Below are 15,051 nucleotides of genomic sequence, written 5' to 3' on the forward strand. Positions count from 1 at the left end.
TATTTCCAGGTGTGTCTTACCTAGGTGAGTAACCTCAACTGTCCAGCGCAAGTTACATATGATTTAGTCCCAAGGATATTAATTAAGCAAGTATTGAGTACCTTGCTCAAGTTGTAAGCCTTTTCAAACAGGGGTGGACTTAAATGATCTCTAACAGCTTGACTGTTTTAATCTGCAGCTACCATGGGTAATATATTTTAAGCAAAATAAACTGCTGATAAATGCTAATTAATGCTGGTTTTCAGTCCTACTTTATAAAGAGCTGGTGAAAATAATGAGACAAAACCATAAACTCACTTTCTAAAGCCATTATTAGAATTGCTAGTAATTTTAGTGGTTCAGGCTTACTCTTCTCTTTCCCAACCGACTTGGGATCACTGATACTAATGAGCATCATTAAGTAGAGGGTAAAATTAGGCAGAAAATTCCTCTAATATTTCAAATGTTAGCTAAGTAACAAACCAGATGCCTGAGCATAAATGGCATATGTAGAATGCCATTCCTGTGGCTCCAAAGCCTTCTGGCTGCTTGCATCTTGAACAGGGGGCATTGTGAGAAGGCACTTGAAGTTTGTACTCATACCGTATGTTGCATTCTAGTCTGCTGTGTAAGCATTATTAGCTGGCTCTTTTACACAACTCACCTCCACAAATTAGAGAGGATAGTTGAAAGTAATACTTTAAAAGGAGGCTGATTTTTTAACTCTGAATACTCTTTATAAGTTCAGTAAAACGGTGTATGTGTTATTTAATGCTACATAACACATCTCAAAACTTAAGTTTAAAACAGCCTCTAACAATTTATCATCTTTCCTGGTTTCTGTGGATTAGAGGTTTAGGAGGAGCTCATTTGGTGAGTTTTGGCTCACAGGTTCTCATGAGGTTGTGAAGATGTCACCTGGGGCTTCAGTCATCTAATGTTTGTGCCTGGAAAATACACTTCCAAGCTGTTGGAATATTCTTCCTTCCACGTAGCTGGCAAGTTCATTTCAGCTCTTGATAAAAGAGGTCTCCGTGTCTCTTCACGTGGCCCTTACCACATAGCTGTTCAGTTGTCCTTGCATAGCAGTGGGAAACTCTCCCTAACCCGAGCCATCCAAGAGCCCCGGGCAGAACCTGGCATGCCTTTATGACGCTAGCCTTTGAAGTCGCATACGGTCACTTCTTATTTTCTTGATCACCCAAGTTAGCCCCAATACTATGAGAGGATCACACAAGGCTAAAACATACCAGGATCATTATGGGCCATCTCAGAAGCTGCCTGCAAAAGGTGGCATTTATATGTTGTGTCACATTTCATCCGTGGTAGTCAAGCTGCTGAAGCTGTTTCTCTTTTTATGTATTTTTTTTAATGAATAGAAGTTTGTTATGGTTTAAAACAGCTAAAATCAGGAAGTACATAAAGTGGTAGTTTCTACCATAGTTTATAGTAACTAGCATTTGGTTTTTGAAAGGCATGTAGATATTAATTAATATATATTTTTCTGAATGTTCTTTATTATACTTCTTAAATTTTCTTGAGAATGAGTCTGAAATATAAAAACTAGTTATGGATAATAGCAAAATTAATGTTAGGCAGTAGCACTTAAATAGAAATCAGTTAAAAACCAGTGATAATTGGTATCTCATGAAGAAGTGCTAACATCATTAATAACATAATTTCACATAGAAAGGAAAGTGTTTGGGAATACAAGGTGAAATAGACAATTTGCAATCACAGAAATCCTTCACAAATGTCCTGACAAGACAATAAAAAAGATCTTCTAGAAGATTTGAATAATATAATTAGCAAATTAAAATTGAAAGCTATACAGAGAACTTTCAACTCAGAAAGCAAAATACACCTATTGCTCTTGGAAATATGTGAGGTTGACATAACCTTATTACTAAAAGTGAATAAGGAGAATACAAAAAAGAAAAAGCTATAGGTTGTTCAACTTTAAGTGCACAAATCTTGGGACGCTTGAAGTGGCTCAGTCAGTTAAGTGCCTGACTCTTGATTTTGGCTCAGGTCATGATCTCATGGTTCATGGGATCAAGCCCCACATCAGGCTCTGTGCGAATAGCCTCCTTGGCATTCTCTCTCTCTGCCCCTCCCCAACTCGCTTGTGCTCTCTCTGAAAATAAATAAGTAAACAAAAAAAAAAAAAAAAAAAAGAAATGCACAAATCTTAAATAAAATATTGGCAAGTCATACTCAGCAGCATATTGAAAGAATGATTCCGTGTGTCCAAATAGGATTTATCCCTGGAATACAAAGAAGGAATTTGTTAACATAATGAAGGTTTCTTCTCCTCCTTCATCATCATCATGATCATCATCATCATCATAAAGTTAACTGAGCATTTGCTGTATCGCCAGACTTTTCAAGGAGAAAATCAATTAATGATTTCTATAGATACACAAAAAGCATTTGTAGTAGTCAGTCTTCATTTCATATTTCCAGGATATGGGGGACTCTTAGCCACCTAAGAATAGAATGAAATCCCCTTAATGTCATAAGGTTATATCTAACGAGAGACCTAATAAGCAAGCAGTAGTTAGTAGTAAAATATTAGACCTCTGCCCATGAAAGGTAGGAACAGATTTTAGGATATCTGCCTAATGATTACTATTATTCAGCATTGTTCTGCAGGTCCTAACACTAAGAAAAAGTGAAATTTATAAAATATCAGGAGTTGACAAAATTTGTAGGCAGGGTGATTGTCAACTATGATAATCACCTGGGAACATTCTTATAGAAGAGTTCAGATGAAAAATCAACTTTTATATAAAAATCAGTTAATCAGAAAATAACTTGAGGAAAGCAATATTTTAATAAGAATCATCATCGTTTCCTAGGACTCATTCTAGCGAGAAAGGTAGAAGACTTCTACCAAAAAGGTAATAAAGCAAAAGAAAATGAAAGGGTACATGTGCCAGAATGGGAAAAGTACATGTTACAGAGGAGGTGTCCCATTTATATTTAACATTAATACTGTTATATTAATGGGCATGTTCCTGTACATACGCATGTGTGTATGGATTTGTATTCCTGTGTGGGTATGTAGATGTATAGGAAAAGTCCTAAAGGATGCACACTGAATTGCCATAGTCACCTCTGGGAATGATCTGTAATTGTAAAATATCACCTAAGAAGGAGTTTCTAGTTTTCTCTCAGTATGACTAAACAATAGAATATGTGATTAAGTCACTTTGTAATCAACATTGTAATAATAGCACCTATTTAATTTGCCAGGATTTAACATTTATAGTATTTGAAATGGCTAAAGTATGGAGACATACAGAGATCATTTGAGGCAAAGGAATGTGCTTCATCATCACTAAAATTCGCATTTCTTTCACTCCTCACTGATAGTCCTTTAGAGAAACCCACGCTGGTGCTCAGACTCCTGTGAAAGAGAGAATGACTCTCTCCAGATCAGTTACACGATCAGTATGCCTATTCTTCCTGAGCTGCTCTTGAGAAAGAATAGCTTTTACACAGCAAATCAAAGCGATCTGCCCTGCTGTGAAGACTGGGTGGCATCATACATCTGTAGACATGTAGGAACTACATCGTATACATGTACAATTCCCTTCCTGTCCCGTGGACCAGAGAGGAGCATGATGAATCAAGACATTACACATTCATTCTTCTCTAAACTGCTTTTGTTTGTACTATTGCATTTTATTCATACCATGGTAAGAAGCAAAAATTATCACCTGGACTTGAAAACATTTCTTACTTTTTTTCATGTTTAATGTTAATTACCAGGAATTTATGTTTTTTTCATTTGGTCATACAGGCAGTAAATGGTCAACACGGATTGTGAATTTTGATTATGTGGTAGAATGGAATGCCTTAGCTTTGGGCTGACTTTGCTTCTTTCTAGAAAAGAAGTTGCTGAGCAGAAGTAGTGTGGGTCCACTTGTAGGATCGTAGAGCTTTTCCAAAAGCAATCGTGTTTGTTAACACTTTGTTTCGTTTTTTTTTACTTAAACAGTAGAGCAGGTCCCAAATAATCTCTGCTGGATGACATTTTTAGACTAGGCCTTATATCTCCTGAAATAAAAAAGTACATGTCTTTTCAATATTTTGTGATTTGAATCACCTTTTCCTCTAGTTTGTTCAAATAAGTGAGATTTTAGTGAGGTGTCCTAATAATCAGGGAATTCTTTGTTGTAAATTATTTCTTTCATGTAATTATCTCTCCTGTTCGGTTGATTTTACTTAGTAATTAACTGATCTGCTTTAATCTTTCAAAATTTCTAATTCTGTCAATCTGGTGAAATTTCAGGAAATTCAACAAGAGACCGATATACCTGAAAGAGAGCTTGTTCGAGCCCTGCAGTCCCTCGCCTGTGGTAAACCAACCCAGCGGGTTCTCACGAAAGAACCCAAGTCAAAGGAAATAGAAAATGGTCACATATTTACAGTTAATGATCAGTTCACATCCAAACTACACAGAGTCAAGATTCAAACAGGTACCTGGAAGTATATTTTTCCTCTGAAAAAATTATTATCTGTTGGATTTCTTTCTTCAAAAGCAGTACTGCGTTTCTGATGCTGTGTGACACGTAGGTTTAAGGACTAAAGCAGCTCTATTCATATGTGTTCCTGTCAAAATACAGTTGAATCCAAGTACGGTGAGCGTTTTAAAAAGTAATTTGTAGTGTGAACAAGGTATTTATTTCCATTTGGTTTTCAACAGGTTAAATACAATTTTGTTATAGATTAGTATTTATAAAATAATTGTTTTTAATTGGCTGAGTTAACTAATGATGGACATCTTTTTTAAACTGATTTACAAATTTGTCAGAGTTGGGGGTTATTTATCTAAAGTTTGATTTTTAGATGCAGCTATTTATGTTTTGATGGGTATTTTTTAAGTTGCAAAACCTTAAAAACCCATATTATCTCTCATTTAAAGGCTTAGAAATGACCCTATTGTGAGCAATTTTTAATGTGTTTATTTTTAATTAATAATGAGCATCCTGTTTATTATATACTTAACATAGTGTACAACGTGTGTTTTCTATGTATTTAAGGGGAAAAAGCACTTTACCTTTGTTCATGTTTAAACCTCTAACATAGTTTGTTCCCTGATTTCAAAATTACTATTAGATAAGCTTCACAGGACGGACTCATCCATTACAGCTCTGTAGTCTTTGTAGAAAAATAGTATTTTAAAATAAGTTTAAAATGACTGTAGTTTCCTTAACTTTAAAAAATTGTGTTTATATTATAAGAGTCTTTTAAAAATTATTTTAATGTTAAATCTGTAACTGATTACCAGGATACATTAAAAAAACATTGTATACACACTTCTGCTGACCTTTTTGACCCTGATTGGATTTGTATGCCTTCTGAAGCAGGGTGGTGTCTCTTTTAAAGTATTGCCTAATTTGTCCCATATTTGCAGACCATATCATTGTACCTTCATCACCAAAAATAGCCTCATGTTTGGACACAGATGTAAATTGAAAATAAAAACAGAACTATGCTTAAAAAGTCATGGAATAAAATATCTTTTTTTCCCCAGTGCAGGGCATAAGACTTTACAGATTTAGGTAGATACAGGTTTTGGATTTCAGGACTTGTTTGTATTCTAGATTTAGAGGAAGATGTATGGTGGTACATAATCTGAATTACCAAACCTCACCCTGCTTTACCCTAAATAAGTAACTCTTTATAATCCTAGATTCCATTATGTCCAGCAATAATAATTTCAGATACTATTTTTGTTCTCAAAAAGAAATCGTCTTCTCTCCGGATTTTTAATTTGGGGTGGCAGTGGTTGTGTGTGTGTGTTGTGTGTGTGTAGTATTTTAGATCTGATGAAAATAGAATTTTTTATTTTTGATGTTAAATGTGTGTATATAACACTTTAATTAAAATAGGAATACAGTTCTGTATGGTAAGGAATTCAGCTAGATCTCTTAAAGTTCTTTTCAGCTATAAAATTCTAGGAAGAAATAATGTTTTCATTTAGGAATGGCACTTAGATTATCATGGCTCTTAAAAATATTTTGTAGAAGTTAAAATTTTCTTTCTGGTGATAAGTATGTGACCACATGGGTTTTTCCTAAGTTGTCAAAATACATCCTTGCCTTTTGGCTCATAATCGAAGATGCAAAGACTCTGTCCTAACCTAATTATGCTGCTCTTACTATAGTCAGGAATCGAAGTTTAGACAAAGAAGTTAAAAATATTACTCAAATAATACAGTCTTTGAGAAGAATTAGATTTCACTGGGCCCCTGGGTGGCTCAGTCGGTTAAGTGTCTGACTTCAGCTCAGGTCGTGATCTCATGGTTTGTGAGTTCAAGCCCCACGTCAGGCTCTGTGCTGACAGCTCAGGGCCTGGAACCTGCTTTGAATTCTGTGTCTCCTGCTCTCTCTGCCTCTCCCCCACTGGCATTCTGTCTCTCTCTCAAAAATAAATAACCGTTAAAAAAAAAAAAATTAGATTTCACTGTAATCTACAGCAATTTCCATAGTTAACAGTTTTCCCCACCACTGCATCTCACTTTTCCCCCACCCTTTCCCAGATATAGCTAGATACATCTGTACCCCCTTACACAAGCATGTGCCTCTGTTATGTTCTTCTTAAGGGAAGGGTGTTGTGCGAGACTGAGAGTGAGCTTCTGCCCTCACGTTTTAAAAAACCTCCTAATCCAGTGTGTATCACCACAGCCTTCCCATTTATCTTGGAATATACCTATTTAGGTGGTCACATCTAGCAGAACACAATAGATTGTTTTTTAAAAAATTCTTGGGGCGCCTGGGTGGCTCAGTTGGTTAAGCGTCCGACTTCAGCTCAGGTCATGGTCTCGCGGTCCGTGGGTTTGAGCCCCACGTCAGGCTCTGTGCTGACCGCTCAGAGCCTAGAGCCTGTTTCAGATTCTGTGTCTCCCTGTCTCTCTGACCCTCCCCCGTTCATGCTCTTATCTCTCTCTCTCTCAAAAATAAATAAACGTTAAAAAAAAAATTAAAAAATTCTTTTCTCCACCTTTTTATTTTAAATATTTTCAAATCCATAGAAAAAGTGAGAAACACGATAATGGACAAAGGTATGTATGGCCGTCACCTGTATTTATGAGTCATTAAATTTTTTGTCCCATTTGCTCCGGTGCCCTTGACCCCACCCTCCCCCTTCATATGTGTATATATTTGCTACAGCATTTTAAATTAATCTGCAAACATTACACTCCCCCACCCTAATACTTAAGTATACATTTATCTCCTTAGAATAAGGTATTTTCCAAAATAATTGTAATACTGTATCACACCCAAGAAAATTAATAATTCCATAATACTTATTTGTATAAATAAATATTTTATACCACCTCCACTTACTTGTCCACAGTTTCCTCAAAAATGCCTTTCTAGGGGCACCTGGGTGGCTTTGTCGGTTAAGCGTCTGACTTCGGCTCATGTCATGATCTCGCAGCTCATGTCCATGAGTTCGAGCCCTGTGCCAAGCTCTGTACTGCCAGCTCAGAGAGCCTGCAGCCTGCTTCAGATTCTGCATCCATCTCTCTCCCTCTCCCTCTCCCTCTCTCTCTCTCTCTCTCTCTCTCTCTCTCTCTCTTCCCCCCCTCCTCCTCCCCTGCTCACACTCTGTCTCTCCAAAATAAACATTAAAAAATAAAATAAAATGCCTTTCATATCTTACTCTTTAGGTCCAGGATTCAGTTAAGGTTTCCCCATTACATTGATTTTTATTTACTCTAAGTCTGTCTGTCTGTCTGTCTCTCTCTCTCTTTCTTTCTCTCTCTCCCTCTTCCTCTCCTCCTCCCCCTCTCTCTCTCTCTCCCTCCCCCTCTCTTTTTTAATGACGTTGGCTTTTTTTGAGTAAAAGCATTATTCTTTCTTAGGAGGTCTTTTTTTTTTTTTTTTTTTTAATGTTTATTTATTTTTGAGACAGAGAGAGACAGAGCATGAATGGGGGAGGGGCAGAGAGAGAGGGAGACACAGAATCGGAAGCAGGCTCCAGGCTCTGAGCCATCAGCCCAGAGCCTGACGCGGGGCTCGAACTCACGAACCGTGAGATCGTGACCTGAGCTGAAGTCGGACGCTCAACCGACTGAGCCACCCAGGTGCCCCTCTTAGGAGGTCATTTTAATCTAATTCTTCTCTTCTTAAGATACTGATTATCTTTAACTTGGAAAAAGGTACTGAAAGAATTCTTAACCAAGGGATTCTAATTAGAAACTGCTCAGTAGGGGCGCCTGGGTGGCTCAGTTGGTTAAGTGTCTGACTTCGGTTCAGGTCATGATCTCGCGGTCCGTGAGTTGGAGCCCCGCGTCGGGCTCTGTGCTGACAGCTCAGAGCCTGGAGCCTGTTTCAGATTCTGTGTCTCCCTCTCTCTCTGACCCTCCCCCATTCATGCTCTGTCACTCTCTGTCTCAAAAATAAAAAAAAGTTAAAAAAAAAAAAAAAAGAAACCGCTGAGTGGACATACACACCAGAATGATCTTCTGAACTGTACAGTCTGCTCTCTTGTGGATGTGCCCGTGCCTAAGCCAGCAGTGTCTTAGGCGGTTCTTTGTAATTTTCCAATTTCTGCCTCCCAAAACTTCATTATCTATCTCTTATTGATGACCAGATAAACAAAAAATCTGTTACTTTTCTTTTTCTGCTACTTCAGTGAGAGCAAAGTTTTAAGAGAAAGGGACTTCTGTATTTATTCCTGAGCAGTTGCCTTGAAGACAGTAGGCAATAACAGAGTAAGACTTCTCTTCTCCGAAAGGTTGGAATGTACTATGCATTAGTGATAGTGAGATTGTGACATAAAGAAAAATTAAGACGTACGATAAATTGTTTAGATAATCTGTGAGAGGAACAAATAAAGTATTTGTTCTGGAGTTCTTTCAGCTGACATCCCAGTGGTGCTTTCTCATTATTTAAATTGAGCTAACTACATCTTGGCAATATAGAACTCTTTCCTCCTCTTAAGATATCTTGACGTTATGTTGGTAAAGTACGAGTTGACCTCTGGAAGTCACAGCAATGAAAATTATTTACTGATAATTTTTCTATTAAATATATCCAGCTACCATTTTTCTTCCAGGAGAGGGATCATTGTATTTAATAAAAACAAAATTGGTTTTATTATCTCTGTAAAATTAAATTCTTAATACTTAAAAAGAATAAGCGGAATTTTTGTATCAGTGATCGTTACTTATTTAAATATTTGTGAAAATAAACGTTGAAGTAGGCCCCTTTGAATGTTCTTCTTGAATGTTCTCTTCAATGTTCTCTTAAATTAATAAGTGTATGTGTATACTCAGGTTGAAATGGGCCTATGTGGATAATACTAAATTACCTTTGTCTCTAAACTACATTTTTTGCATTACGTGGTAATTACATGGTAAATGTCTTTGTCTTTTAGTTGCTGCCAAACAAGGTGAATCTGACCCAGAAAGGAAAGAAACGAGGCAGAAAGTAGACGACGACAGAAAACATGAGATAGAAGCTGCTATAGTGCGGATAATGAAGTCCAGAAAGAAGATGCAGCACAATGTATTAGTAGCAGAGGTAAGGGCGCTGCGGGGCTAGATCTGGGTCGAAAAGGCAAAATAATACTAACCGTTCAAATTTAGGGAAGAACTATATTCAAGTTATTTAAAATCTAATTTTAGAATAAGGAAACCATAGTCAGGTAACACTTACAAAGTATGGCACTTACTTGATAACTGAGCACAGGGGTACATCCAGATATGTGTGCACTTTGAGAACTAATGTCCTTGTAATAAAAGTAATAGAATATTGTCACTTGAAGATTAAAACAATTTTGCTGCTACTTAATGCTTTGATGTTAAACAGTCTACTTTTATTTCCAAAAATAAATAAACTTACCATTTATTGAGTGCTTACATATTATAAATTTGGAAACGAAGAAGGGGAAGCCTCCTTGAAAGGCCGTTGAAATGATTAGGGCTGCATAAATATTGGTAGAGGGGGGAGAGCTGTGTGAAGACAAATGGGAAGTCACCATTTACCGACTGGCCGTCCGTGGGAAATGAGAGGAGTCGAGCACACGTCGGTTTCTGGCTAAGGAGGAGGAGGGACAGTGTGCCGCTGTGTTCTTCACGTCCGTGAGCAGAATTTTGCACAAGCTGAGTTTATATCACATGGCAAAGGAAGAAAATTACAAGAGTGATCGGTCAGGAATTTTCAAAAAGTGGAAAAAGTCAAACACTTAAGACCTGTTGGCAATTAGGTAACTCATGGGTTTTCCCGGGCATTTGCATTGTTCTGGTAGAGTGGACATCTGCTGGCCGGGCCAGAGGAAAGAAGTGGAGGGGAAACCAGGAGAGTGCCTTGTCCTTCAAGACGTTGGCCCATGGGAAAGGGCGCAGAGCAAACCTGGAGGACTGGGTGTTAAGTTGAGGCGTCCTGGATTTTGTTTTTCTGGTGGGAAGATACTCCCCGTGTCTAAACGCTAAGGTTAAGGAAGGAAGGGAAAGAAGACGGGATTGAGGGACAGTTGACGTACAGAGTCTAGGAGAGGAAAGGAGAGCGAGCTGTGTAAAGAGCACAGGTGGATGGTAGGTGTGTTAACAAAGATGCTACTGATTGCGCCCCTCTTGGGACCCAGGGCAGGATGCAGGGTGTGTGCTATTCAAGGGTGGATACGAGTGTGAATAAATGTGTATGTGTAAGGAGGTGGGAGTCGAAGGAACTGTGTGCTGAAGTGGTCTCTCTTCCCTGCGTGAAACAGGATGTGAGGGGATGGTGCTCAGGAACTTGCTGAACTAGAACACATTAAATGTGTGTTATCAGTCTATACCAGAGATTGGCAGACTTTTTTTTTCAATGGCCAGTTGTGGTGCGAAAGCAGCGGGCTGTATTTGGCCTGTGGGCTACATCTTGTTGATTCCTGGTCTGCCCAAAAGGTGTAAAAACAACTTTACCCTGCAGGGAACCGAGTAGTAGATTTTGAATGATGTCGTAAACGTGGAACGGGTATTTGTGGAAGAGAACCAAAGGAGTCTGGGAGTTGAGGGTACTGTTGACAGTATAGCTGAAGTGATCCAGACCCTGTCAAGGAGGAGGTAAGGTCAGAAGAAGTTACTAGTAGCTCATAAGGAAGGGTCAGAGGGTGAGAGATCTCAGGTGGGTTGGGAACAAGTGTGTTGATAGTGGAGTGATAATACTAGAAAGGAGATAGATTTTAGTTGGAGGGGGAAAGTACTGAAGTTTCAGATTTCAAAGAATTGTCAGTCCATTGTGGTCTTGGGGAAATGATCCAACAGGAGTAAAAAAAGGAAACTGGCTTGTGGGTGGATAGGTGTTCTGCAAGAGAGGCAGGGAGGCAGGGTAGATCAGTGGGGAAAGCATGAACTTTGGGGGCGGAAAGGTTTAGATTCTCATCTCTAACTATTGGTTCGGTTTACTTTCAGTTTATGTCAGTCTTGCTGCCTGGCTATGTTCCTCACTTTGCAGGGTTAAGAGCATTAAATAAGTTAACATATACAGAGTGACCGATACATAGTGCACAGTCAGACCTCGGCTGCTGCTGTCGTTACTGTTTTATTATCAGCGATGTCACAGTACCTAGAATCCTGACAGCAGTTGGAGAAAAGAACAACAGCAGTAGCCCTTACAATGGACCAGACATTGCCATCAGTCTCATGAGGCTAAGTTAACTTTTCCAGGGTCCCAGTGCTAGTAAATGGAAGAGCTGGGATTTGAATCTAGATACCCTGGGTTCAGAGTCTGTGCTCTTAAAGACGTGATGATTCCAAAATTCTGTGAATGGGAGAATAACCCAGAAGTTTAGATGATAGCATCAAAATGGTTAAGCCATAGTGTGGTGTACATTCATGCTAACATATTCCACCTAATTCAACTACTGACCCACCTTAGCATTCATGTTCTGATGAGGTATATTCTAACCCGTACATTACATTTTCAAATAAAACCTATTTTGATTTTCAAAGTCAATTTTTGACTTTAGTAGTCACATTAGTAGAGTTTGATACGAATCTTAAAATGACACATCGGTTCTGTTCAAAGGTAAGAATTTTTCTGTGTTTACATGGAAATGTTAAATATTTTTTAAATTTTCTGGTAGGAATTCGTTGTTCTACTTTCTCTTCTAGGTAACTCAGCAGTTGAAGGCTCGATTCTTACCAAGTCCAGTTGTTATTAAGAAACGTATTGAAGGACTTATTGAGAGAGAATATTTGGCACGAACACCTGAGGATCGCAAAGTATACACATATGTAGCATAAAATGCGTTCAGAAATTTGATTTATTGGACTGTACTTTTCGCATGGACTGAGAAGTTCTTTTAAATCATTAAATATTAAGACGGCCATCTCTGCTATTAAATTACAGTACATGTTCTAGACCATTCAGATCAAGCCTTTACTCCCTTTGAGAGTTTTCAACATCAATTGATTGAGCTTCAGGCTTTACGTTTATCCCTGTAGAGATCATCTTTACAGTTCCTCGGGAAAATGTGAATGTGCTGCGTTTTGTTTTCAATACTGTATGAAAACAGGAAAAAATAAAACAAAAATTTAGAAAATACAGCTCATTAAAATAAAATTGTTGGATTTCATTTCCCCAGGTCTTCAGTGTTGACGTAAATGTGTTTTGTAGTGTTGCTTAGCACTTTGCGCATTGTATAAGTTGGGTAACAAAAATGGTAAAAGAAATGACACAGTCCCCAGTTATCTTGCTCTGCTTAAGACATTTCTTCAGCTAGTCTTGTTTAATTTAAAGGTTTGATAAATATACAAAGACCCAAGCATACATTTGAGCATGCTTTATTCTACCACTTGCACTTACTAATCCTATAGCCTTATGACCAGGAACCTTTATTTCGGGCTCCACACACTCCCTGATTTCGTTTTTCCCTATTGTAATTTGAGATTTCCCACATTAAGTCATAATGATTAGGTTTTGTTCTGCGTTATCTCTAGAGAGAGAAAATATTTTAGTATGTATAAATTGTACAATAATTTTTTGCTGTTGTACTCACTGCTAATAGTGGATTGTATAGGGCAGTGTTTTTATTTCATTTATTGTAGACAAAAATAAATGATTTCGTATACACACACCCACTAACTCAAGTATGTCAGAGCACAAAGTTGGCAGCTGGTTGTATTTAATTCAGACCCTTTGAAAAGCACATGCAGCCTATACTTTGTTTATAAATATCTTAGGTTGCCCCTCTCTTAAATATATATTTTGGTGAAGCTGGGGTGCACTGTTAATTTTCTGTTTTGAAACGCATTCTCAAGATGCAATAAATATGATTACCTTAATATTTTTTAATGAGATCTTCAGTTCTTGCAGCTGTGTTTTGGGAAGTGATAAGCAATATTTTTCAAACCTGATGATTCTTGGGTATTCAGCTATTGTCCTCCAAAGAGTCATCATTTCATGTTCTCAAAGATGTACTTTGTGCTGAAGATTCATGTCAGTTATCCTGTGCTTCCAACTTTCACCGATGTTTTTTACCTGATTGATCCGCCAAGGATTATAGTTTGCTTTAACTTCAGAGTATTTTTATCTTCAATTTTATTTAATTTTGTCTCATTTTGTTTTCATAAGACAATGTTTCAGCTGTGTAATCGGGGCAAACCACTATAGGTTTCTGTCTGATAGAAAAGCGAAATGTTACTAATGAGTTCAAATAACAGACTCTTGGTTGACTATCAGTACTGTTGATACATTTATTAGAATGTATGTCTCGGAAGATGGTTTCTGTTTAAATTTATGGTCAAGTTACAACAACTGAATTCTAATATGGATTAAAAACTCCACGTAAATATTTTTCCCCATGCGTCTTGGGTTATAATTTTCCTTTTAGAGTTGGCAATGCATTGAATTCTGTCTCCTTTTGGACTGTAGAATTGCAAGCCTCAGGCTCTTAATCTCTACATTTTCCACTTTCACATGATGCAGTTAAGATGCAGATGAAAAGTACCATGAGCATTATTCTCAGGGTACTGTTACCACACTTGAGTGACAGTAGGGCAGGTGTAAAATGGAAAGCTGGCGGGCTCAGCCTTCTGATGTTTACATAACTGGATTTCTGTAATGGGAGGGTGTTTGTCTACGGAAAGATACTGGTACTTGAGATGCCACCGCTTTTCTTACTGCTCTCCATTCCTAATTAAATAATTATAACACCTCGGGAACTAGAACAGCTCAGATGGCCAAGTTAACAAATACGAAAGGGGTAAAAACTTCATTTGAAATCTCAGTAAGCAAAAGTTTAAGTGCCATCTTAAAGTACTAAAAATCAGTGGAGTTAAATTTATGTTTTCTTCTCAAGAAGGGATGTACAGATCAAATCTAGAGCTTAGAGACACTTGTCAGGTTGGGAGCACCGGCTTGATACTCTAAATGCTTACAAATACATTGAAACACATTTCTGAGCTACAGTTGAATCAGAATGGTACCCGCATTGAAAAACAAAATTGGGTCACCTAACAGTTTTATGTTTCAACTCGTATTATTTTAGCTCATAACGGTACATGCTGACATTACCTTCTTTTCAGCAAGAGGTTATTCATGCTGTTAATTTCTGGTTTTTAATGTCTTAATTTTAAAGAGGAATACATCCTAACCATTTAATCCTGTTGATGTGAATAAATTTTGGTGACTTACCTGAAGAATTTTGAGGGTGGATACATAGTTTTCTAACGACAAAAATGATGTAATCTGTGTTCACTTGCTGAGTTGTAATTCTCTGCTATCATTTTGAAACCCAGGACGGTGTTTCTTTTGAACTGTTACTATATAGTTATATTATTTAAAGATTGAAAATTCGTTGCAACTAGGGAACACAGCCTCACAAAATAAAATGTGGTTGTGAATGCAAGGATTTCTTTTATGTCAGTGAATTTTAAAAGGGGATGGCAGAAGAGATGTCTGTCAAGGATATGAGAATCACCTGTGTAGACTTGTACACACAGACACGTACCACTCCCAAACCCCCAAGATGCTGATACACCTTCTTGGTAAGAATCCTCGTCATAGTAAAGCCCTGTTGATGGTCCACTCCCCACAGTGTGTGTGTAAGTAGCAGGAAAGGCTTAGG

At 37.7% G+C, this 15,051-nt stretch overlaps 1 protein-coding gene across 3 annotated transcripts in view; it reads left to right on the forward strand.

Moving 5' to 3' along the window:
* The window catches only part of CUL3 (cullin 3), a 94,699-nt gene extending 82,137 nt beyond the window's left edge, over positions 1–12,562 (forward strand). For all 3 annotated transcript variants that reach the window (XM_019445775.2, XM_019445776.2, XM_019445777.2), the window contains 3 exons: positions 4,280–4,466; positions 9,379–9,524; positions 12,095–12,562. In XM_019445775.2, coding sequence (XP_019301320.1) covers positions 4,280–4,466; positions 9,379–9,524; positions 12,095–12,226 — 465 coding nt within the window. In that variant the 3' untranslated portion in view covers positions 12,227–12,562. The remainder of the gene's footprint in view (positions 1–4,279; positions 4,467–9,378; positions 9,525–12,094) is intronic.
* The last annotated feature ends 2,489 nt before the right edge of the window (positions 12,563–15,051 follow it).

Source organism: Panthera pardus, unplaced genomic scaffold (assembly GCF_024362965.1).
Source record: "Panthera pardus isolate Hobbes unplaced genomic scaffold, ASM2436296v1 HiC_scaffold_10, whole genome shotgun sequence".
NCBI classification, from domain to species: Eukaryota; Metazoa; Chordata; class Mammalia; order Carnivora; family Felidae; genus Panthera; species Panthera pardus.